Source organism: Pongo pygmaeus, chromosome 3 (genome assembly GCF_028885625.2).
Source record: "Pongo pygmaeus isolate AG05252 chromosome 3, NHGRI_mPonPyg2-v2.0_pri, whole genome shotgun sequence".
NCBI lineage: Eukaryota > Metazoa > Chordata > Mammalia > Primates > Hominidae > Pongo > Pongo pygmaeus.
The window spans coordinates 130,997,182-131,020,871 of record NC_072376.2 but is presented as its reverse complement, the minus strand read 5'-3'; the positions used below and the strand labels follow the sequence as shown (position 1 = coordinate 131,020,871).

The 23,690-nt window shown below is 37.8% G+C and overlaps 1 protein-coding gene across 3 annotated transcripts in view; it reads right to left on the bottom strand.

Moving 5' to 3' along the window:
• Nucleotides 1–22,064, bottom strand: part of LOC129035728 (bifunctional heparan sulfate N-deacetylase/N-sulfotransferase 3) — a 224,059-nt gene extending 201,995 nt beyond the window's left edge. For all 3 annotated transcript variants that reach the window (XM_063664056.1, XM_054486497.2, XM_063664055.1), the window contains exons 1-2: nt 21,821–22,064; nt 1,478–2,611 (exon numbers count right to left, since the gene is read on the bottom strand). In XM_063664056.1, coding sequence (XP_063520126.1) covers nt 1,478–2,458 — 981 coding nt within the window. In that variant the 5' untranslated portion in view covers nt 2,459–2,611; nt 21,821–22,064. The remainder of the gene's footprint in view (nt 1–1,477; nt 2,612–21,820) is intronic.
• Nucleotides 22,065–23,690: the final 1,626 nt, after the last annotated feature.

The following is a 23,690-nucleotide window of genomic DNA, read 5'->3' as shown; positions in this document are numbered from 1 at the left end:
ACCCCTGAAAACTGGCTTAACTTCTGGAGCACAAACGGCATTTTGTATTTTGTATAATATTAGGGGAAATGGGGGGCTACATACAAAACTCAGGGATTTATTTACCATATTTTAAAATTCCAGAACAATATATATTTGACAGTTTCAAACAATTTCACTTCAGAAATATATTCATATTGAAAACACTTCTCACCAAAATCATTTGAAATGGAAAAAAATGGAAGAATCATGTATTGCTTGTAACCTTCAAACACCTAATAAATGCTTAAATTACCAGCTTGGTTTTAATTTAGCTATATTTTCAAAAGTAAGTACAAAGACTTAATGGAAACTTAAATACAGCTTCTTTATTAATTAATTTCTGTTTAGCTAAAAGGAAGAGACTAAAATAGTGCCAAGAATATGGAAGTTATTTATCTTTTCAGTCTTCACACTCTCTTACAGTAACATTTAATGGTCCTTCTGGTATTTCTTAGCCCACTTAACTAGTGTGATGAACATTACTATTATTTGCCAGATGCTTAGTGACTAGAGAAAAGAACAAAGTTTTCAAGATGTATTTTTTGCTATCTGATTTGGTTCTAGATATTCTACCAAAAGGTCAAAGCTGTAGAATAAAAACTATGTATCAAAAGTCTCACTTTTATGAGAAATCAATATGTAGTATAACAGAGATAGAATCCTATGACATTTCGAATGGGAAACTAAGACAAATGTAGATAACTTTAATTTTAAAATTTTTTAATAGTGAACAATCAGCTGTTTATATAACACAATCAACTCATAATAATGACAAACTATTTCAAATAATTGTTTTTTTGTTTAAGGGCAGCAGTTTTACACAATAAGAAATGTAATACAATTTAAATTCAGCATGATTGGCTTCATATATGTGTCAGAAGTGTTCACTGAAATCAAGTTAAATCCTCATGTTTATATGTGAATAAATATGCTTGTACAGTCATTGATCTTCATATTTAGTAGTACTGATTTTCAGTTTCAGAAACATATAAGAGAAAATGCACTGCATATTTGACTTCCAAAAGTATCTGAACTTGCTACCATGAGATCTATAATTCTTGAAATTTGTGGAAATATTTATTATCATTAAGACAAATTCACTTTAATTTCATATTTAAATGAGCTAAGTCTGAGATTAGTAATAGTTTTTTTAGAGGTAGATAGTTTCTGGAAAGTAATTAAACAAAATGACTTCTACTCTAGTTGTAAATACATGTAGAAAACCATTTCAGGATCCTGCCACACTCAATCTTTTAGTAAAATCTTTATTTTTCTTGATTCAGATAGAAATATATAATCTTCTTAGTTGATTTAGGGTGAGTGATAATCCTAGATTGCCCAGACTTTCCCAATAAATCCCATGTCCTGGGTAACCCAGTTGTAGTACAAACTGGGATGGTTGTATCCCTGCTGGGAGATGAACTGAACTTTGAAACTTGAGAAAATAGAGCCTTACCTTTACATCATTGGTGTTCATTCTTGTTCCCTCTTTTCCCACAAATATATCATCAATATCCACAAGAATGTACCTGTCCAAGGACAATGTCAGCCTCTTCCCTGATAAGAAGGAGATGGCATCTATGAAGATGAGCTTGTGCAGCCAAAAGTTCAAGTTGTTGCCAAACAGAACCCTTTGAATTCCATCATGAAGCCCCAGGTCATGTATGATAGTGGCATAAAAAGCACCTTTAGAGATGGAAGGAGAAAGGTTTTCTGGGGTCTTTACTTTGGCAAATATTACTGGTTGATAGGCTGAATGATTAATCTGAAAAACTGTCCAGTCAGTTCCAGGTAAAGAACCTTTTTCAAGCTTGGAAGATTTGGTCACACGAAGCAATGGAGAATGAGGATTAATACAACAATCTTTTACTGCAAGATTTCCATATATGGAAAAAGGGAAACCTTTTAACTGAAAGCTCTGTACATTCTTCTCACTAGTTTTGTGGAATCCAATGACACCCACACCGTATTCTACACAGTATTTATCTAGAAGGCTTCGATTCCAGGAGTCCATATTTATATACTTTAAAATATTCTCATAAATAATGAGAATGTATTTGCCTTTCATTTTGTCTATAAGCGCTGGGAGGTCTCCCTTTCCAGGGGCAATTTCAATGTGATACTGGAATCTACTTGATTCTAGAATCATAATGATGTCTTGACCAAGAGATGAGTACTGGCTCTCTACAAATACTAGGACTGTGGGGTCTGTCCTTGAGGCATCAAAAAGCTTCATTGCTTTCACTTCCATTAGCCGATATGGTAGGTGTTGGAGGTCGCCACAGTCAACTTCTGAAGCCGTCTCAGAGAGTTCATTTTCCTGTTTGTAGCCACTGTACAGGTAGTAAGCAGAAATGATAATGCTCACCATACAAAAAGTGGCAAGCAGAATGACTGTTCTTTGAAAGTGTCTGTGAAGCTTCATGATAAAACTCATGTTGTAGGTACTTTCCCCAACTATGCCAATAGAAGCACCATAAAAAGTTAAAAGAAAAGATGGTGTTCCAGCTACTTTTCCAATCTCAGTCAAGAGTTTATGTCACCATTGCAGCTCATTTGTATCACTTGATCAGGACTCACAGAAAATAGTCTGAAAAATAGAAAAGAATATAAAACAGTCAGTTTGCAGCATTAAAATAAGCAAGTTTTTATCTTGTTGACTAGCGTAAGTGGCAGAGTATTTGGCAGATGAACTGGTGTATAGTAAATTCGAAGCCCTCCCTTTTCTTCTCCCAGATCCGTGTGAGGACATGGGACTGATAGAAAGAGGAAAAGGGGTCCATTGAGCCCTTTATCCCTAGTACAAAAAAGACTTTGGGCTAACAGAAAATTTCATGATATTCACTGTGCTTTGCATCAAACTCTATAGATACTATATAACAAAGACCACAGAGAGGTCACCTAAGTCATACACTGCCATTTCTTGCCATCTGGCTATACATTATGTAACACATACTCAAGCTGTTTGTTTTTAATTACAGGTACTGAATGTTTATGCCATAATTAAAACATGTTTTTTTCTTTTCTGCAAAGTCGATGGCATAGTCAATTTTATCATTGTATACACATTTTATATTCATTAGAGAAACAACCTTATGATAATTGCTCTCATTAAAATAACCCTTTCAAAATGCATATATGGTCCCACAATGCAATTAATTATTTTAGAACTGCATATTTTCATAGTTGCATTTTCCAAAAATCAAAACAGTCATGTGGTAAGATGAACATGAGGAATAAAATACTTCCCAGGGTTTCTGCAAATCTGGTATGAGACCATTGGGAATCATATACTCTTGGAGAAGAGCAAATTTACCTACTGATTCACTTTCTATACCATTCTATTTCCACTTTTTGAGAAGGAGTTTAGTAATTATGTGAAAAACTACTCCAAAAATGTTTTTAAAAATGTAATGAAAACAACTGAGACTTCATGAAACACTTTCTTGTGCAATAATTTGAAATCCCTTTTAAGTCTTAGTAACCTTTGAAAATTTGGTAACTTTGAAAAATAATAAGAAAGAAACATGAGTGCTTCTTTTTTATTTGGGTGTTCTACATTTATTAGGATTACACTTCCTCTGGTATCACAGCACACTGATACAGATTTACTGTTAAGAGTATTTTGAGTGCATGAAGGTTAAGCAAACTATGTATATATCTGTCCACTGAACAATATTTTTTCTCAGATAGTTGAACTAATGGGAAACAAACACATATTTCCTGGCTAGTCAAATCCAAAATAATGTATAGCCATGCTTGGATTTACCTGGGCACCTAAGGAATTCTTTTCCTTTTAAAAAAATTCAACTGTTATTTTAGAGGGTACACATGCAGGTTTACTACCTGGGGATACTGTGGGATGCTGACATTTACGGTATGGATCCCGTCACCCAGGCAGTAAGCACAGTACCCAATAGGTAGTTTTTCCACCATGTATGTCCCCTTTCCTTCTTCCTCCCTCTAATAGTCCACAGTGTCTATTGTTCTTGTGTATATGTCCATGTGTGCTCAGTGTTTAGCTCCCACTTATAAGTGAGAACATGTGGTATTTAGTTGTCTGTTCCTGAGTTAATTCGTTTAGGATTATGTCCTCCAGTTGTATCCATGTTACTACAAAAGACATGACTTCATTCTTTTTTATGGCCACATAGTATTCCATGGTGTATTTGTACCACATTTTCTTTATCCAATTCACTCTTGATTGGCATCTAGTTTGATTGTTTATCTTACTATTTTGAATAGTCCTGTGATAAACATACAAGTGTATGCATCTTTTTAGTAGAATGATTTATTTTCCTTTGGGTATATACCCAGTAACGGAATCTGTGGTCAAGTGATAGCTCTGTTTTAAGTTCTTTCAGAAATCTCCAAACTTCTTTCCATAGTGGCTGAATTTGTTTACATTCGCACCAACAGTGTATAAGCATTCCCTTTTCTATGCAGCTTCACCAGCATCTGTTATCTTTTAACTTCTTACTAATTGCCATTCTGACTGGTGTAGATGATATCTCACTGTGGTGTTGATTTGCATTTCTCTGATGATTAGTGATGATTAACATTTTTTCATGTTTGTTGGCTACTTGTATGTCTTCTTTTAATAAAGAGACTATTTTGGCAGGATATTTAGCATTTTCTAGGTATAGAATCATATCATCAGCAAAGAGAGATAATTTGACTTCTTTTTCTATTTAGATGCCTTATTTCTTTCTCTTGCCTGATTGCTTCTTTGAAGAAACATCTGCTCATGTCCTTTGCCTGTTTTTAAAGGGGGTTGGTTGTTTCTTTCTTATTGATTTAAGTTTCTTGTAGACTCTGGATATTAGACCTTTGTTGGATGCGTACTTTGTGAATATTTTCTCCTGTTCTGTAGGTTGTCTGTTTACTCTGCTGATAGTTTCTTCTGCTGTTCAGAAGCTCTTTAGTTTAATTAGGTCCTACTAGTCAACTTTTGTTTTCATTGCAATTGCTTTTGGGGACTTAGCCAAAAATTCTTTGCCAAGGCTGATATCATAAACAGTATTTCTAAGATTTACTTCTAAAATTTTTATAGTTTGATGTCCTGCATTTGAATTAACTTGCTTACTTAATTTGCTTAGGATTTCAGCCTAGGCAAATTACCTTGAGTTAATTTTTGTACATGGTAAAAGGTAAGGGTCCAGTTTCATTCTTCTGCATATGGCTAGCCATTTATCCCAGCACCATTTACTGAATAGGGAGTGCTTTACTTATGCTTGCTTTTGTTTGCCTTGCCAAAGATCAGATGATTGTAGGTGTGTGGCTTTATTTCTGAGTTTTCTATTGTGTTCCACTGGTCTGTGTGTCTGCTTTTGTACCAGTACCACGCTGTTTGGGTTACTGTAGCTTTGTAGTATAGTTTGAAGTCAGGTAGTCTGATGCTTCTGGCTTTGTTCTTTTTGCTTAGAATTGCTTTGGCTATTCGGGCTCTTTTTTGGTTCCATGTGAATTTTAGAACAGTTTTTTGTATTTATTTAAAAATAGCATTTGTAATATGATAGGAGTAGTGTTGAATCTGTAAATTGCTTTAAGCAGCATGGCCATTTTAATGATACTGATTCTTCTAATCCATGAGCATGAAAAGTATTTTCATTTATTTGTATTGTCTTTGATTTATTTCATCAGTGTTTTTTAGTTCTCCTTGTACAGATCTTTTACCTCCTTGGCTAGCTGTATTGTTAGATATTTCATTTTATTTGTGGCTATTGTACATGGGATTGTATTCTTCATTGGACTCTCAGCTTTAACATTATTGATATATGTATAGGGACACTACTGATTTTTGTATATTGATTTTGTATCCTGAAACTTTCCTGAAGTCATTTATCAGTTCTAGGGACCTTTTGGCAGAATCTTTAGCATTTTCTAGGTATAGAATCATATCACCAGCAAAGAGAGATAGTTTGACTTCTTTTTCTATTTGGATGCTTTATTTCTTTCTCTTGTCTGATTGCTCTGGCTAGGACTTCCAGTGTTATAGGAGTGGTGAGGGTGGGCATCCTCATCTGATTCCAGTTCTCAAGAGTAGTGGTTCCAGCTTTTGCTTGTTCAGTATGACATTGGCTGTGAGTTTGTCATAGATGTCTCTTATTATTTTAAGATATGTTCCTTTAACGCCTAGACTGCATGAAGGTATGTTGGATTTTATTGAAAGCTTTTCTGCATCTATTGAGATGATCATATGGTTTTGCTTTTAATTCTGTTTATGTGGTAAATGACATTTACTGACTTGCATATGTTGAAACAGCCTTGCATCCTAGAAATAAAGCTGACCTGACTGTGGCAATATTAAATTTTTGATATGCTGCTGGATTTGGTTTGCTAGTATTTTGTTGAGAATTTCTGCATCTATGTTCATCAGAGATATTGGCCCGAGTTTTTTTTCTTCATCATGTCTCTGCCAGATTTTGGTATCAGGCTGATGCTTGCTTCACAGAATGAGTGAGGAAGAAGCCCTTTCTCCTCAATTTTTTGGAATAATTTCAGTAGGATTGGTACCAGTTCATTTTAGTATGTCTGGTACAATTCGGCTGTGAATCCATCTGCTCCAGTGCTTTATCTGGTGGGTAGGGTTTTTTTTTTTTTTTAATTACTGATTCAATTTCAGAGCTCGATATTGGTCTTTTCAGAGTTTCAATCTCTTAATGATTCAGTTTTGGGAGATTGTGTTTCCTGGAATTTACCCATTTCCTCTAGATTTTCTAATTCATGTGAGTAGAGATATTTGTAGTATCTTTAAGGATATTTCTATTTCTGTGGGATTAGTTGTAATGTTATCTTTGTCATTTTTGGTTGTTCTTTTTTGGATATTCTCTTTATTTTTCTGTTATTCTAGCTAGTGGTCTATCAGTCTTGTTTATTTTTTTCTAAGAACCAACTCTTGGTTTCATTGGTCTTTTATATGGATTTTGGCATCTCAATTTCATTTAATTCTTCTTTAATATTAGTTATTTATTTTTTTCTGCCAGCTGTGGGGGTATGTTTATTCCTTTATTTTAGTTCCTTTAGGTACAAAGGTAGATTGTTAATTTGAGATCTTTCTAACTTCTTGATGAAGGCATTTAATGCTATGATCTTTCTTCTTTACACTAACTTAGCTGCATCCCAGAGATTTTGCTAAGTTGTGTCCCTGCCTTCATTAATTTCAAAGAATTTTTTGATTTCTGCCTAAATTTTGATATTCACCAAGGTGTTATTCAGGAGCAAGTTGTTTAATTTCCATATAATTGTGTAGTTTTGAGAGACCTTCTTGATATTGATTTTTTTAATTGCACTGAGGTTGGTGAATGTTCTTGGTATGATTTCAGTTTTTTAAAATTTATTGAGACTTGCTTCATGAACAAACATGTGGTCAATCTTAGAATATGTTTTATGTGCAGATGAAAAATATGTGTATTTTGTGGTTGTTGGGTGGACTAGTTCTGTAGATATCTATTAGATCTGGTTGGTCAGGTGTCAAGTTTAAGTCCGGAGTTTATTAGTTTTCTGCCTTGAGTATCTGTCTAACATTGTGAGTGGGGTGTTGACATCTCCCATTATTATTGTATAGTTGTCTAAGTTTTGTTGTAGGTGAAGAAGAACTTGTTTCATGAATCTAGATGCTCCAATGTTGGGTGTATATATACTTAGGATAGTTAAGTCTTGTTGTCGGATTGTATTCTTTATTATTATGTATTGCCCTTCTTTGTCTTTTTAAATTTTTATTGGTTTGAAGTTTGTTTTATCTAATATAAGAATAGCCACTCCTGATCTTTGTATATTTTCCATTTGTATGGTAGATCTTTCTCCATCCTTTTACTTTGCACCTGTGGGTACTATTACATGTGAAATTGGTCTCATGAAGACAGCAGATGGTTGGGTCTTGTCTTTTCATCTAGCTTGCCACTCTGTGTCTTTTAAGTGGGGCATTTAGCTCATTTACATTCAGGATTAGTATGGATCTGTGAGATTTTGGTCCTGTCATCATGTTGTTAGCTGGTTGTTATGAAGACTTGATTGTCTAGGTGGATTACTGTGCCTGCAGGCTATGTGCTTAAGTGTGTTTTTGGGATAGCAGGTGTTGCTTTTCAATTCCATGTTCAGCACTCCCTAAGAACCTCTTGTAAGGCTGGTCTAGTTGAAATGAATTCATTCAGCATTTGCTTGCCTGAGAAGGATTTTATATCTGTTTCTCCTAAGAAGCTTAGTTCGGTGCCATATGAAGTTCTTGGTTGGAATTTTTGTTTTTAAAAATGCTAAAAATAGGCTCCCAATCTCTTCTGGTTGTAATGTTTCTGCTGAAAGGTGTGCTGCTAGCTTAATGGGGTTCCCTCTGTACATGACTTGACCCTTCTTCTCTCTAGCTGCCTTTAAGATTTTTTCTTTTGCATTGACCTTGGTGAATCTGATGACTGTGTGCCTCAAGGATGGTCATCTCATATAGTATGCAGCCTAGGTTTTCTGTATTTCTTGAATTTGCAACTCAACCTCTCTGGTGTGATTAGGGAAATATGCTCAAATATATTTTCCCAGTTACTTATTCTGTCTCCTTCTCTCTCAAGAATGCCAATGAATCATAAATTTGGTGTCTTTACATAACCCATATTTCTCAGAGGTTTTGTTCATTTTTAACAATTATTTTTCTTTAGTTTTGTCTGACTGAGTTGGCCTGAAGAGCCAGTCTTCAAGCTCTGAAGTTCTTTTCCCAGTTTGGTCTACTCTGCTGTTAATATTTCTAATTGTATTATGAAATTCTTATACTGAATTTTTCAGCTCTAGTAGTTCAGTTTAGTTCATTTTTAAAATGTATATTTCATATTTCATCTCTTGGATAGTATAAATAAATTCCTTGAATTGGGTTTCAATTTTCTTCTGAATCTCAAACTTTCTTGCCATCCAGATTCTAAATAATATGTCTGTCCTTTCAGTCATTTCACACTGGTTGAGAACCACTGCTGGGGAGCTAGTGGATTCATTTGGAGATGAGGAGACACTCTGACTTTTTACATTGCCAGAGTTCTTACCATGATTCTTTCGCATCTAAGAAGTCCAGTGTTTCTTTAACAATGATGTAATTTGAGTACTTCAGTTGGATTTGTTTCTGGATGTTTTCACATGCCCAAGCCTCTCTATAGGGCTTTTATTTGTGGCTGAATTCTTGCCCTTGGTTTCACAGGGGTGTATAGTAGCAAAATATTTTTGGCGTTTTAGTTTGGGCTGGGATCCAGTAGATGATGCTGAAGAGTAATGGGCAGTAGATAGCCTCTTATCTAGCTGCATGGCTCCTCTGTATTTCTCACATTTGCAGCCGTGCTCTGCAGTGGGCAGGGAGAGAGGTGACCTCCTCACCATGTCCACTCTTGGACCTTGGGGGAGCCCCTCTGATCACTGACAGTGTGTCTGCATTTCTTTTGTTAGGTGGTATGGGCTGCAGGGCTCCCTGGCCCAAAGTTGCAGCAGGTAGATGGGAGACAACCTTTCGTGGCGAGTCCTGTGGAGGGAGGCATGCCCCCCTACTCCAGCCCATGAATGGGCATCTCACCTCTCTCAGTGCTTTGAGAGTGTGAGCTCCTCTCCTAATTGAGTGCCAGCCACAGAACTTGGCTTGGCATTCCTGAGCTGGCTGCTGCAGCCCTCGGGCACTTGGATGGGATTGGGGCTCCATCCTTCAGGCACTTGGAATTGGATTCTGGGTGCTCTGAGGAATCCAAAGTGCTCCCAAGCCACGAGGAACATAATCAGGTGGAGCAAGGCACCCAGGCTGGGCAGCAGAGGCTGTACTGTGCACATGTTCCTGGAGGGCTGCTAGGGTGTGGCCCTGAGAGGGGCTGGCAGGCTGGAAGGCCTGCAGAACAGACATGATCCAGTTCCACAGGGAAGTCAGCTCTACTTTCTTCTGGCCCAGTGGTCAGCTGTGGCTAGAGCTTTTTGGAGGGAGATGGGGAGACCTGGGTTATGGACGCCTATTACCATGTTCTGCCAGAGCTGCACCATGTACAAAGGCTCCTGTTCCATTCTGGATGAAGCTCTGTCTTTGTCTACTCTCCAATCAGATCCCCTTGTCAGATCAAGTGTCCATGGGGGATGCGGGGCCCTCTAAGCCAGGATCCCATAGGCCCATGGTGAGGGTGGGCAGTCCCACAGTGCCATCATGAACCTATTCCCCCGGAGCTGTTCAGGGCCAGGGACTAGTCCCCGCATTCCAGTACCCTGTGCCTGCCTTCTCCCTTCTCAGCCTCAGCATCTGCATTGCATCTCCATCTACTTTAAGCATTTTCTCTCTAGAGATCTGTTCAAATTATGTTGATTTACTCAAACCCTTGGTTTTTCTCTGTGGGAGTAGCACTTCTTTGCTGCATCTAGTTGGCCATCTTGCCTTTCCCCTCTGGAATTCCTGGGTGCTTCTTAGAGCAAAACCTTATTAGAGTTTTATGGTCCTGGAACTTTGCAAGAAATTATAATGGAACATAAAAAAATTAAGACAGGTCTTGGGATTGTACATAAGGCAGGCTAAAAGCTAGCTGGTACAACAACAAGCACAGGTGAAAAATACTGTATTTAGTGTTTGTCATAAGATTAGAGTCTATCGCACATCTGCACATCTGCTTCTTATTTATTGTGTCATTTGGGCCCCTGTACCAACTAAAATGATGAAGTTAGAATAAATGATCATGAAACATTCTGCTTCCAAAATTCTATGACATAAACAATGAACAATATTTTGAACAATATGTTTATCTTTACAAATAATATAATATTCTAGAATAGAATTGCAGGATATTTATAGGATATTCTATTTATAGGATAAATGTGTTATTTATCTTTTAAATTATATATTGTAGTTCATTCATTAAAATATTTAGGGTATATATGTCATGCATTCAAATATTTATGGGGTAGCTCTCATGCTATTTAAAATATAAATGTTCAGCAGACTGAATTTATTTAAAACGTTCTAAATTATAAAGCAGAGATAGTGACAAGAATGATAATAATGTGAGGGTTGAGGATTACAGACAATGACTGTAACAGGATGAGAGAAGAAAGAGACCATGGCAAGTGGGGGATTCTGTGGAATGCTCCAGGGGGTGGTGAGGCTGTACTGTGGAGTAGGATTTGGGTAGAGCCTTGAAGGATGGGAGTAATTTGAAGAGACATTTGAGATAGAGGGAATGTTACAGAGGCAGGAATGAGCACAATACTGGGTAAGGATTGTGAATAACGAGTGGGAGGAAAGAGTGAGAAATACTTGAAAAATAAATTTGACTATCTATGGGTAACCCAGATTATGGTAAGACTTGAGAGTACAGAGGTTGTGAAAGATTGCAGGGAGATCTTATGGTTTGTATGTGTCTCCCAAAGTTTGTGTGCTGGAAATTTAATTTCCAATGCAACAGCATTGGGAGGTGGGGCCTAAGAAGAAGTGAGTAGGTCATGAGGGGTCTGCCTTCATGAATAGATAAATGTCATTATCTTGGGAGCAGGTTACTTATCTCAAGCGTGTCATAAAAGCAAGTTTGGCTGGCTCTTGTTCTCTTGCCCCTTTGTGCATGCTGTCTTGCCCTTCAACCTTCCACCATGAGATGACACAGTAAGAAGGCCCTCACCAGATGCCAGCACCATGCTCTCAGACTTCCAAATCTCCAGAACTGTGAGCCATATAAATTGTTAATGTTTATAAATTATCCAGTCTGTGATATTCTGTTAGAGACACACAACTTTCTTAATTGGGGGATAACATAACAGATTTTTCTGGGACAAGAATTAATAACATGGAGAATATCATAGAGCAATCTTACAGAGTTGATCTGGCAGGCCAGTGCAGTCTCATTTCTCACAATGCAGTCATAAACTGTAAATCATCATAGGTGAGGGAGAATTGTAGGGAAGGGACAAATCTCACAAACACTGCAGAGAAAGGGGGACGAGAACTTGGCATGCCATGTGACGTCTCTTTTAAATGCTCTGGTATAGATACAGATGATATTTAAAGAAATAAAAATTTACCTGGACAACAGAGTTTTCATTGTAATTATAGTTATTTCATTTTGATAAGTAATTGCACTTTTACAGTTATGTACGTGCTTATGATGATAATATTCTGGAGCATAACAGCAGAATAAAAAATCTCCTATCTTCCCATTTCTATGTTTCAATTTTACCTGTGAAGTGTTTTTGACTAGATATAAAATGTATTGCTACATTTTCCATTTTAGATAGCAGCATTTTACAATTTGTCCCCTTTGTCAAAAGTGAAAGGCATGTAACTTATACAATTCTTATCTGTGATGAGGCAGAGTGGTGAGGAGTATTTGCTCTCACTACTTAGGACCGATATTAGGAATCTATCAAAGTTACCTTCTCTGTAAGCCATTATAAAATGCTGAAGGACATTTCTTTTCCATTAAACTCTTCAAGTTTCCTTCTGAAGCTAAAGAAAAAATTCCAGTGCGTGTCCCTGAGGAACTGGTCTAACATATTTAAATGCATACATTAAAATTCTCCTGTTTTCTGCAAACCTTTTTCAATTGCACATCTCACTTTGCCATGCCAACTTCAGTCTCTGGTGCAGATTCTCAGAGCTTTCAATTCATACTACAAACTCATCCAAGGACAGCTACTTCCCATTCTCTTCCATGTTTCTGTTAGCTCTGAAAACTTCAGGATGGACTGACCTGTTGCTGTCACTCCTCCTGTGGAAGGTGGCACTGTAGCAGTAGGCAAAGGCAAAGGTACAGACTTCACCTGAGCCCTTCACTTGTGAGGCATCATGCAGATGGATGAATATGGAAAATTAAGCTCCTCGCCACAATTGACCTGTGGTGCCTTCTCTGACTTTCCAAACTTGGTAAGACCAGTGGGTATACATGGGCTTTGTGAAAAGAGCATCTCCTTTGTACTTATTGCCGTAATTAAAATTCTGTTTAAAGTCAGACTGTCTGTATGCCTGGAAGCTCCAAGAGGGTAGAGATAGTACCTTTCTTTTGCCTGTCATTGCACCACTTGTGCCAGGAGCAATGACTTTTTGTGGAATTAATGGAATACAATGGCATCTTATGCCTGTAGGTTAATTTGACACTTTTACTTTATTCTAATGCTTTGACTTATCTTTTGAAGTTACAAATAACTATTACATTCAATGTTAAGTTAATGTAATCACAGCATCCCAACATGGGATAAATTTAATATCATAATATCTATGGTAGATAAAACCTTCACCCACCAGAAACACTTATCATTATGCAATTAGTGATCAGGTATTTACTGAACACCTACTCTGGAATTAGTGCTATAGTAAATACTGTGGACACCACGGAAGTATGTTAGGATATTAGGAATAATCCTTTCCCCTGGATAATGGACTCTATTAAGGGAAATGAGACTTGTGAAACAGCAGCCAACAGTATGTTGTACATAATAAACAGTGATTTATGCAGTATAGACTATCTGTTACAGATTTCAGAAGAGAGAGAGAGACAGAGAGAGAGAGATTAGTGAAGCTTAGTAAAGTCAGTGGCAGTTTCTAAGAGACATGGTGCTTGAAAGTGACATGCCATGATGCACTGGGTTTGGATATGAGGATGGGGACAACATGTCAGGCAAAACTCCCTGGCAAGGTTGAAGAAATGAAATGGTTACAATGTGCTTAGCTCACAGTGAAATTAACTAAAATATAGGATATTATGTTTGGGGTTGAAAATGGAAATAATATTTGATTAAAAGATTGGTGCAGATTAATGAATGTCCTTGAAAGTGATTGTGAAGTACAAGGGTATGAACTTGAAAATAAAGAGCATTGGGTGCATTTGAACAGAGGGATTTGATAAAGACAGTGTTTACAGATGATTAGTGTAGTAGTGACACCCAGAATGATGAACAGCAGTAATATGAACAGAGAGAGAACATGCCACACTGTGCAGAGTGAAGAAGTAGGCAGAGTCAAGACAGTCCCAGCTAAGGGGCTGCTGCTGTAATCCATGTGTGAGGTGGTATAGGTCCAGACTAAGGTGGTTTTGAGAGAGAATGGAAATGAGAGATATTTGGGAAGAAAGAAGAAAAAAACATGCTTACTGTTAAATTATGGTTGGGGGAGGTAGCAGGCTTGGGGACTAGAAGATAAAGATGCCAGTATAATAGGAACATAAAACTAAGAGGGGAAATTGGCTTGACTCAGTGATGCACACTTCAGATTCAAATAGATAGATGGACTAAGTTATAGATGATTAGATAAGAAAATCACAATGTTATATAACATAGTTGGATGTAGACAAATAAAAACAGTCAAGAAAATCTTTGGAATTGACAGGTTACAGGCACGTCTGAATGTGCTACAAAAACCCAATTCCTCAGGAAAGCCTTTGCTGACCAACTCTATTCTTCCCCTTTAGACCAGGCTCCGTTTGGAGACTTTATCATAACTCTTATGAAATATTATTAACAATATTATTTGTCTAATGTCTGTCTTCCTTGTTAGACTGAAATTTCCAAGGGCATAGGGCTCATGTTTTTCCCCAGTAATTTTTCAAATTTTTCAAAAAGAAATGAGATGAAAACACTTTTAAAGGCCAACAAGATCAACATGTAAACATTTCAGTACAGTGATGAATATGTTCTTGAATGCTTTCACAAAATCACATAGAAAATTGAAGACTTTTGCATGGTCAGTAGGGTACTCTGAATAAGTACAGAACAAGCACACTAGCCTGCATGTCAGAGAGTTCCCACGGACACAACTGTCTTGATCAGCAGTACAGAACTGACAGTTGTGGTTGAATTCTGCTCCGTATTCAACCTATGATGAGGACTATGCTGAATGATCAAGGAACTGTATTTTAAATTTTGAAAATCAACAAATCACTTAGACAGGCATTCTGAAATAGTTAGGTTCAAGAAAGTTACAAGGTTGGATCAGTTATAAATGTCAACACATCATCAAGATTTCCTATGAGGCACCCTGAAGGAAATAATATGATATGGGAAGATATAGAATAACAATAGTAATGCAGCAAATATTAATAAACATTTACATATGTATTGAAATTGTGTTGGACCCTTTAGAGGTGAAGTAACCTGCCCATGATGTCACAGCTAGTAGAGGCAGAACTGAAATATGAACTCCAACAGCCTGCATCAAAGATACCATACACCTGGGAAGATAACTGCAACACGTTCCTTCCATGCTAGGAACAAGTAGGAAATGCATATTGGGCAGCTATTATCTTTAGATGCTGCAGTTTCCTTATAAGAAAATGGGCTACTATGATATCTCCTAAGGGGATTTTAATGAGGGTTAAGGCTCTTAGAGGCTGGGTGCAGTGGCTCACCCCTATAATCCTAGCATGAGGGGAGGCTGAGGTGGGCAGATCACTTGAGCTCAGGGGTAGAGACCAGCCTGGGCAACACAGCGAAACCCCATCTCTACAAAAAATATAAAAATTATTTTATATATATATATATACATACATATATATACACACACACATATATATAAAAATTAGTTGGACATGGTGGCAGATGGTCCCAGCTACTTGGGAGGCTGAAGTGGTTGGATCGCTTGAGCCTGGGAGGTGGAGGCTGCAGTGAGCCATGATCACACCACTGCCCTCCAGCCTGGGTGACAGAGTAAAATCCTGTCTCAAAAGCAAAAACAAAAACCAAACTCTTATAATAGTGTTTGGCACATACAATGAACAAACAAAATTTATCTGCTATGATGATGATAATAGAAATAACACAGGAAATGAGGGAAATATCCCGAAGATGACCAATGAAAGTACACTAAGGGTTCATAAAGGGATAGCTACGAGCATCTTAGCTTAAGCAGAGCTGTGGGAAGCACATAAGCCCACCCTTAGTGCAGAGATCTAAAGTCGGATGGATCTTAGAACAAAGAAAGAGGCTCAATCAGAGGCATAACCAGCACCATGTCCTTGGGCTTCTTTTCACCCCTCCCCCTTTCCTTAGATGAGCTCATATACTTCTTGGTTTTCATTACCATCTACACTCTAGTAAATTCTGAATGTTCATTCGTAACTCAGACCTCCTTCCTCTAAGCTCTAGAATTTTATATGGAACTATCAACTTGATACAATAGCAACAACAACTCACATCAACTGTGCCCTTTCTTATTATATTCCAGACACTATTTGGCTCCACCAGAATCATGTCACAAACAAACTTAACCTGTCTAAAACTGAATTTATGATCTTTCTGCTAAAACCATCCTCATGGTCCAACAATCACCTATATGCATCCTTAACACCTTCTTTTACTTGCAGCAACTAATCTTACCACAAATGTTCTTGGCTTCTTCTACCATTTTCTCAATGCAGCATCAAAGTGGAACTCTGTTACTTCTTTGCAGCTGAGATCCTGTCAATGATTACTTATTTTACTTGCTGGTTAAAATTCATATTCTTGTACATGTCCCACAAGACCCTGTGTGGTATGCTTCCCACTTTTATCTCTCAGGCCTGGTTAGATGATGCTCTCCCTTCTAAGTTCCAGGCAAGTGGGTCCTCTTTCAGTTCCCAAAAGAGATAATCTCTTTTCTGTCTCAGGGTCTTTCCACATGCTGTTACCTTTGTCTGAAAGTTTTTTCTCCACTTCCCCATCTGGTTTCATCTTCCAAATCCTATGGTTCTAAGTATAAATATCCCTGCCTCAGAAAAGTCATCCCTGATCCCCCTTATCTGTCAGGCCTCCCTGTTACACATTCTCACATCACTCTCTACTTTACCTCTGTAGTATGTTCCAAAGTTATAATTAGTTATGTGATTTTCTGTTATAATTAGTTATGCAATTTTTCTCCATAGCTTGGAAGCATCTGTAAGTACTTGTCCTGTTCACTTCTATATTTTTAATGTCTAATAGAGTGCTTGAAGTGAGAATAGCCCATTGAATATTTGCTGAATGAGTGAAAAAAGGCCTCTACTAAATTTTACAAATAGCAGCTGGTACTCACAAACTAGGGCAGTATTTAAGTCAAACCATCTTCCGTGAACGGCTATCTTCATCAGTCACACTGGCCTCAAACAGTCAAGGCGATAATATAAACATTGTGAATAGCAGTGACCACCTTGATCAGCACCATAAATCAGGCATATCCAGAATGTGCTTTTCACTGAAATTTACTCAACTACTTATTTTTTCCATTGAGATTTTTCAGAATTCAGCATGAATAGAGTTGCTTTGCAATGCATCTGTTTTTAAAAAGACTCCACCAAGCAAATATTAGCCATTAATTATTTACCATTAACAAAAGGCAGAGCAAGCAATTAGTTTTTGGAATCACAGACAAGTCCATAACATAGTGAAAGAACTCAGTATATACAAACATATATTTTGCAAAGTATTGCAATATCTGCAAGGGGAAGTGCCTGCTTGTCAATGTAACCTATCTTTTCTCTTCCACTAACACCCACCATCATCCCAAAGTAAAAATCAATTCTAAATGAAATAGAATCATGTTAAAGTTGGCAGTACAAGAAAAGTGAAAAAAAGATTACCATCTGGAAAATGAGTATTAATAACTAAAGAGCTTCAGGTTCTAACATAAATGAAAGATATTTAAAAGATCCTGACAATATTCCTTTTTCTGAAAAAGGAATGAACTATAAAACTATGTTTTATAATGTTGAAAAATACAGTGGGAGGCCTCAAATATGTTATATGGATTTGCTAAAAGTAATTTAGTAATAATATTAAAAATTGACAAGGGCAAGCTTTTCTTTGGGAGAGAATGTGTGAAATTGTGTCATGTTAATTAAACCCTGCTGTGGTAGGCAAGTAAGAAGCTGATTTACATGGAGTATGACCAAGAATACACTCTGTCTCTAGAACTGCAATTTTTAAAAGATGGATGGCAGAAAAGCTGCACTTGAGGGCATTAGCTTTGTTTGGTACATTAAATGGAAAATGACTTTCTATTATCATTCTCCCTCCATCTTTGTATTAGAAATTATGAAGAGAAGAATATGTTTTATTCACCTCCCTCAGTGTTATGCCATCCAGTGATGCAAGAGAAGAAAACTACCCCAATGCTGTTTGCTGTTTATTCTGCCCTATATGACTTAAGGGGGAAAATGTCTGCCTTTACCCTCTAAGATTGGACCAGAATGCATGCATCAAAATACGCTGACATATTCTGTCACACATGCTCACATATGACATATGTGAGTACTGACAATGCAGCTTTTAGGGTCTAATCCAAACCTTTTCTTTGTCCTTCATTAGACTCATGGGAACAAGAGAGTGTTAACCTGGCCTCTCATTGGTTGCCTGGACCGTTAGATGTAAAGTTACAGATCAGTGTTGGCTATGTTTTAGGGCAGGTTACATGAACCAGATAAGGAAAGACAAGATCAGTGTTGGCTATGTTTTAGGGCAGGTTACATGAACCAGATAAGGAAAGACAGCCAATCTGCAGAGAGAAGATGATGCAAAAAGAGTAGAAACAAATAATGAAAAAATTTGATATAGGGAGTCTTGAGGAGGTTGAAGGTTCTATTACTCTCTATTGTATGGACACATCAATAAAGGAGTCAGGTAAATTATTCTTCTGTTACCTTGGGCACATTTTAGAACAAGTGAGACTCCACCTAACAGCAGTAGCAAAAGAGGAGAAAGAAATCACCTGAACTAGACTGTATATACTTAGCTAGGGAAGGCGCCACATTTAATTGTCCACTTTGTGCCTGGCGCAAAAGTAGATGCTTAGTAAATACCTCCTGGGTGAATGAATGAGTATTTCATATGTAAGGGAAGTGGTGGAAATTGTTGGAGTGGTATATGGATTGCCTCTGTTCCATCAAGAGGCATATCAAGAACAAATATTTGAAACCTATAGAGAGACAATGTAGTATAATGGTTAAAGGAATGTGTGCTGGAGCCAGACTCAAACTGAATACCAGCTTCACCACTTGCCAGGGATGTGATCTTAGGCAGGTAGGTAACCTCTCAGTGCCTCAATTTCCTCATTTGTGAAACAGGAATACTATTTACCTTAAATAATCTTTGTGAAGATTATATAAGCTAAAAATTAATATGTAAAGTAGAATAGTGCCTGGTACAAGGTAACCATTCTATGAGTATAAACTGTAACATCTCTACTAGCAAAAATCTAGACAATAGTACTTATTACCAAGTTAAACTTTGTATTATTCACTGATGTTTTCTCATCTGTCTTCATCCTGTCCTCCAGATCAATTTCTAAAATGTTGAACAAACAGGATAAAAAAGGGTCTCTGGAATCCTCATTTTTCAGGTGAAGAAACCAAGCTCCAGAGCCAGCAAGGGAGCTGTTCAAGGCCACTCCTCTCTTGGCAGAGCCAGGCCTAGAATTTAGGTCTACTTTCATGTTATTTTCAAATATTTTAATGAAACAAAAACATTCAGCAATGAAATATATGTAAAATGGATAGCCATCATTGAGATGCTTAAAGGTTTTAGGATAGGACTGCAATAATTGATTTTTAGGCTCTTATTTGGCAACAGGTAATCAAGAATTATAGCCCTCAGTAATTTGTAGAAGATTTGGGGAAATAATTTATTATAGACATTAATTAATTGTAGTAGGTCCTGACTACCTTTTTTCTTGTCCTGTAACTTACATGAAATCGATGAAAATGTTTAGAGTAACATGAGAGAATAAATCACTCATTGTGATATCTAGGTATCTAAGAGTATAGTTTTTTAATATAAACAAACAAACAGACAAACCAAGAAATATTAAAATCACCCCTTTACTATTCTAAGAGAAACTTCAGTCATAAAATAGTTTTGAGCATTGTTCAGACTAATTATCTTTATAATGTAGGTCGTTACTTTTGTGGCCTGGCAGCATTCCTAATCTGGACAGGTGTTCAGAGTTCATGCATTTCAGTGTGAATGCTCATTTATAATAGACATAGCACAGGGAAAGTAAACTTCTACTGTTTTTCCTTACTGTCAGAACTGTTAAGCAATTAGAAATTCAAGGCATTCATTTAGTTGAGAATAGTGTTTTTATCCTTAATTCAATTTCCCTGATTTTATAGTGTATATAAATCACAAAGTATTTATATATAGTTTTAAAAAATATATTTTGTATCTTAACAAATGCACATTTAAGGCTCTAATCACCAAAAAGCAGCTGAAACTCAACCAGGTTTCAAGGAAGTCATATAATCAGAGTCCCAAGATTAAAAGAAAAAAAATTGTAATTTCTTTACAGTTTTAAAATTTTGAAATGACAGGTAGACAATTACATATTTACATTTTAGCTTATAATAACTTCTTTAGCAGAATATACGGTTTAGAAAAAGCATCTCCAATGCCTGATTATCTCTTTTACTATATATTTTTTAACAAACTTTTCAGTCACAACAAAAATTACTCTAATATTTGCTGCAATGTTCAGAAATAACGCTTTTCTCAAGAAAATTAATTTAAAAAGAGGGTATATATAACTCCACCAAACTAAACTATAACAAATATCTCCAGAAAGAGATAAAAGTTTTATTTTATCTAAAACATTTTAGTAATGTGAGAATTCTTCATTTTAAAGACTATGAAGAAAATTAACTCATGTGACAAGCTCAAAATTAACATTATTTACACAAAGAAACAAATCTTCTGTTTTACCATCAAGATGAAAAAGAAAAATGATAACAAAATTAGAAATGGTAGATACTTTGTTAACCAGAGAAAGAAAAAAAAAAGAGCTTATCTTAGGCAAGCCTCTTTATATGTTCAGTACTATTTTAAAAAGGAGCCTCCTTCAAATGTATATTTGAAATCTGCATCTTAAGTATAATATTGATAGGAAGCTATGGATGAAGAAAAAGGAAAAAAATTCCCTTCAGCTGAATATCGGATATTCTAGAGTTTCTCTGCCATATCATCCTGCTCTCTGGTGGTGAACAGCATTGCTCAGTAGTTGATAACATGATATTTTCTAAGGGCAAAAAAAAAAAAAAAAAAAGAGTGTGTCCCAGGTCAGTTGTTGCACACATCTCAATATTTGATTTGTATTTTAATTTAATACAAATGTATTAAGAATGTAGCTGTTTGCATTGTCTAGAAGTGTTTTCTTCTAAACTCTTCCAGATTACATATGTTGCTATATTTCAATGTTTATAAAGAATATAGATACTAATACATTTTCAACATTAAATAACTCTGATGCTTAGACAGTATCCAGCTATTAGAAAAGCTATTTGAAAAAGGATCTGAGTAAACCCCTTAAAGATGTAACTTTGCTTTTACCTGCCCCCACAAAATGGATATATTAAATAGAAGATATACCTATTTTCTTTAAATTCAAAATTTCCATATTTGATACCTAGATCGATTCTTTCCATTTCCATTTAATTTTATTAATTGTATAGTTTTAAATAATGTCTATAAACTGCATCAAATAGAAAGCCTTTTGAGGATCATTACTGTGTAGATAGGCAGGTAGCTTAAAGTCTCTGATATTCCTTACAAAATTCTGTCAGGGCAACAGACATGTGATCTGTTAAACAAATCTACTTCAGAATCATTATAAGTTGGTGAATATCTTAAACAATTACAAGAGGTCATTTCTTTAGTACCATAATCTTATGAAAGGGAAGCTTTAAAATCATCCCTGAGTGAGACGGTCCTTTGTTTCACTTAATTTAATCAAAATACTCTATATTTCTTCTTCAAGAATAAAATGAAGCACTTGTTCAATCTTGAAATTTTTACATTATTTGAAAGCAAAGTTATTATCTCTTAAAAGCCCCTACATTTATGAGTGAGGCATTAATGCACAGTATAAATAAATAAATACACTTACCTGGATTTAAATTTCAGAGCTGAAAATGCTTGAGAAAGTTGCAATAGATGGAAAAGAAATGGAAACAGTACCACTCGTTACCATCGGCTCAGGCTTTTTGACTTTACAAGTGGCAGCAACACCAGTCCTGGCCCAGTACTCTCATGTTATGTAACATCTTATTAATATTAGCCATCAAACTGCTACCAAGCTGGTGAGGCACTAGAGGGCAAGAGTGTCACATGCAAGACCTGTCGCCAAGGGACCGGCTTTGGTACCACTTCGGGGGAAGACAGATGCTAACTAAGCTGATGAATAACAGGATGCCCGAATACAACAGCAAACTTGTAACGTTCCTCAAAGAATATTTTATATGTCAATTTTCTGACTAGTGGAAGACTTAACAGGTTAATAAATATGCGCAAGCAAATAACCACACCATGAAAAACTTTTAGGATTATATTTACAAACCCACAGTCACTCAAGAGGCTGTTTGTTTTTTTCTTTCCATTGTCTAAATAAACTTATTTAAAACAGGAGAAAAAAAGCTGGTTAAATAAAACGAGTGTCGGTTTCAGGACTCCCTCATTCCAGGCCGCGAGAAACTTGTCTGGTCGAGGTGCCGCCTCTGGAGTCCGCATTCCAAGGCGCCCGGATCGGGTTTCTGGGCGAGGAGACCGGCCCCGTCCTCCATGGAGATTACCTGGGGCTGCAGCAGTCCGCGGGCTCCTCCTTCCCTCGGGTCTTCGGCCTCAGCCGCTCCCCAGGGCCCCGCGTCCGGGTGGCGCTCGGGTGCTACGCGGTGCCCGGCGTCCGGCGGGGGCGACAAGCGGGCGACCTCTCCCCTCCGCGCCTGGGATCTGCGCGGACACAGCTGGTGGCGACTTCGGCCGCTCAGGCTGCGGCTGCGGGGCGAGCGCAGCGGGTGCGCTGGGGACTCCTGCGCTGGAGAACCGCGGCCCTGGGACCCGCCCGGCCGCGCCTCCGCCGCCCTCGCCGCCGCCTCCCAGCTCCCGGCCCGCGCGCGCCCGCCCCGGGGAAGGGGAGGGAGCGAGAGCTGAGGACGGGAGCCGCCTCCATCGGCCGGGCTCCCGCCCGGACCGGCCCTGCGGATCTGGCTGCCCGGGCCTCGACAAGGAGACCCCGGGGGTTCCACCCCGGCCTGCCAGTTCCGACCGCCCCTCCCGGCGGGTTGGCGGTGGCCGCCAAGGATGAAACGTCTTGTGCGGCCAGGGAAAGGGGTGCGAGTCCCCGAGGCGACGCTGGAAGGGTGGGGCGCACCCACGCGGTCCCCTCCTGTCGCGCTCCTGCCATTGGCACTGGACCAGGGCGGCTGCGAGTCTGCAAGAGTTTCCTCTGTTCGCCAGTTTTTTTCAAATGCCATGTGTTCCAGCTCCTGAAGACAAGTGGAAGGCCAGCAACTGAAGAGATATTTTGTATTCAAGGTGTGAGGTTACCTTCTCCAGAACTATAGTTTGATTAGAAGTCTGAATCGAATAATATATATTTTTAAAAATTTCATTTGGTTCCACTAACATGTGAATTGTATTAAGTGGGGTCTACTAATGATACTTTGTATTGGCCATTTGTGGTTTTGCTTCCCAACACTCACTCTTGTTGAAACAGTACCCCTGTTCATTTTGGAAGATCCAACCACTTGATCTCACCCCGCAGCCCATTTGCTTTAGGTGATGTCAGCCGCTGCTCTGACTCGCTGGTAGACCCACAGCTCAGGTCTGGCCAGTGATAGCTTTATGTCCTGGTAGCATGGGTGGGTATGTAACCCAAGTCTGGCCAATCAGAGAGAAAAACAAATAAAAACCACCATTGTGGGACTTTTTTTTTCCTCCCTCTCTTAAGAAAGTGTACTCTCTTCTACTGGACTTTGCAT